General features: G+C 61.6%; 1 protein-coding gene across 1 annotated transcript in view; it reads right to left on the bottom strand.

Annotated features, from left to right (window-relative positions):
* Window positions 1-803: 803 nt before the first annotated feature.
* The window catches only part of EN1 (engrailed homeobox 1), a 3,157-nt gene continuing 1,367 nt past the window's right edge, over window positions 804-2,593 (bottom strand). The window contains exon 2 of the mRNA XM_026076447.1: window positions 804-1,120. Within this exon, the coding sequence (XP_025932232.1) occupies window positions 804-1,120 (317 nt within the window). The remainder of the gene's footprint in view (window positions 1,121-2,593) is intronic.

The following is a 2,593-nucleotide window of genomic DNA, read 5'->3' as shown; positions in this document are numbered from 1 at the left end:
AAAAGAAAGACTAATCAAGCCACTGAAATGGCACCAAAAAAAAAAAAAAAAAAAAAAAAAGAGAGGAAAAAAATCGGAGGGATCGGACAGGATTTAAAACAGGGGACGATCGGTTTAAAAATTGCTGTACTGATCCATCGAAAAGAAAGACTAATCAAGCCACTGAAATGGCACCACATAAACAGCGTATTGTGTGTGTGTATATATATATAAATATAAAATACGTATATATATATATATACACACAAACATGTATACACTAAAATAAAGAATTACAGTCAGCCTGGATCCTGAACACAGTCTACACTTTATTTCAGACTACAGATTTCTGAACATAATAAAATCTTTGGCTTGTAGCGGCGGGTTCAGTCTCGCAGTCTGTGGATCAGATTTTTTTTTCCTCGGGAAAAAAAAAGAGACAGAAATTCACACAAAAAATAAAATCAAACGAAAGATCAAGAAAGTCGGACATTTACTGTAAAGCAAGAGCAACGGACATCGAAAAAGAAAGGAAAGCAAACAAAACAAACAAACGAACAAAAGAGAGGAGAAGAGAGAACGGGAGAGAGAAACTGTCCAGCAAATAGAGATCGCTACACATATTTCTTACCTGAAATTAAATATATACAAGGTCATATGCTGTTTGGCTATATAGAGATAATTTTTTTTTGTAAGTGTTCATATTATTATTATTTTTTTTTAAAGTGGAGTCCTTATACTATGGATAGACAATAGATCTGGTTTTAAATAGCACCTGTGCGCGTCCCCGCCGGCGCGCAGGGCTCCGCGGGGCGCCGCGCCGCCTACTCGCTCTCCTCTTTGTCCTGCACCGTGGTGGTGGAGTGGTTGTAGAGTCCCTGGGCCATGAGGTGCAGCGCCAGGCCGTTCTTGATGCCCGTGGCCTTCTTGATCTTGGCGCGCTTGTTCTGGAACCAGATCTTGATCTGGGACTCGTTGAGGCTGAGCTCCTGCGCCAGGCTCTGCCGCCGCTGCTCCGTGATGTACCGGTTGGCCTGAAACTCCGCCTTGAGCCGCTGCAGCTGCTCGGCCGTGAAGGCGGTGCGCGGCCGCTTGTCCTCCTTCTCGCTCTTCTTCTTCTTCAGCTTCCTGGTGCGCGGGCCTGCGGGCAGGGCACACACACGCCGCTGGGCAGGGCCGCGCACCGCTCCGCGCACCGCGCACCGCTCCGCGCAACATGGCCGGATCGCGGCCCCGCCGCCCGCCCCCTCGGCCGGGCACGTCGGGGCCGGCCCTGCCCAGCAGCCCCGGCTCGCTTTTTTGGGGGGGGGGGGAGCGGGGCCCCCGCGCAACGCCTGCGCGGCCGCGGGGCTCCGGGCCGCAGCTCTCCGCCAGCACCCGCGGCCCGAGCGCTTCCCCGCCGCCGCCGCCGGCAGCAGCCCGGAGGCCCAGCGGCTGCTCCGCGAGCAGGCGGCTCCGGCCCCGCCGCCACCCGCGGGGCCCCTCAGAGAAAGGGGGCTGCCAAAACACCCTGGCAGCTGCGGCGGGGCTCCGCGCCCCCCCGCCCCCCCCCCCGGCGAGCAGCAGCCGCCCCGGCAGGGCTCCCCGCTCCGAGCAGGCCGAAAGCCCCTCTGCCGCGCCTCCGGGCGGCTCTGCCCCAGCTCGGCGGCGCTTGCCGCGGGGCGCCCCCGGGCTCCGCCAGCCCCTCGGGGGCCACGAGGAACAAACCGGGGCGCCCCGGCAGCCGGTAGCGGCGTGTCGCTCCCCGCCGCAGCCCCGCTCGGGGCCGGGGCCGGGGCCGGCGGAGGCAGCGCCGGCAGGTCCGGCACAACAAAGAGCAGCGCAGCCTCTCCCTCTGCCTGCTCCCCCTCCGCGGGCTGGGGGGCTTCGGGGGCGAGATGGAGGCTCGTAAAGGACATGCAAAAAATAATCCTCTGCCCGGAGAAAGGGGAGGAAAGGAAACCAAGGCGCAAGTGCGGAACGCTCGGCGCGCGGCGGCCCTGGGAATCGGTAATAAAATCGCTGCCCCGGCCGGGCCGGGAGCGAGGGCCGCGCGGGCTGACAGCTCTATCACTCAATCAATCACTTTAGTCAATCAAAGTGGCTTTTCTCAGCTTCAAGTAGCTGGACGTGTCAATAACGGCGATGGAGACGGCTCGGGCTGCGAGCGCCGCACTGACCGGCGGCCCGGAGCAGCCCGGCGGGCGAGCGCAGCGCCCGGGGTCGGGCCGGGGCTGGGAGCGGGGCCGGGGCCGGGGCCGGCACCGAGCCGGGCTGGGCTGGAACCGGGACCGGGACCGGGCCGGGCAGCGCCGCGTCCCCCGGGTCCCGGCACGCCCGGCCTGCGCTAGCCCGGCCCGGCGGAGCTCGGCCCTGGCTCCCGCCGGCGGGTCGCTTGCTGCTGGCCTGTCATTTGGGGAGCCGCCTTTTCTCCCTCTCTCTCTCTTTTTTTTTAAATTAGAATTAAAAATAGTAGCGGTGATAAAATAAAGGACTGAGGGGGTGACCCGAGGGGGACGGGCGAGTGCAAACAGCGCGGAGAAGAGGCAGCACAAGGGGCCGGGCGGCCCCGGAGCTGGAAGGGCAGCGCGGCGGCTCGCCCGGGGCCGCCGCGGGGGGCGAGACCCCCCCGGGC

Source organism: Apteryx rowi, unplaced genomic scaffold, assembly GCF_003343035.1.
Source record: "Apteryx rowi isolate R43461 unplaced genomic scaffold, aptRow1 scaffold_431, whole genome shotgun sequence".
Lineage (NCBI taxonomy): Eukaryota > Metazoa > Chordata > Aves > Apterygiformes > Apterygidae > Apteryx > Apteryx rowi.
The sequence above is the reverse complement of the archived record's forward strand: the minus strand, read 5'-3'. Positions and strand labels throughout refer to the sequence as shown.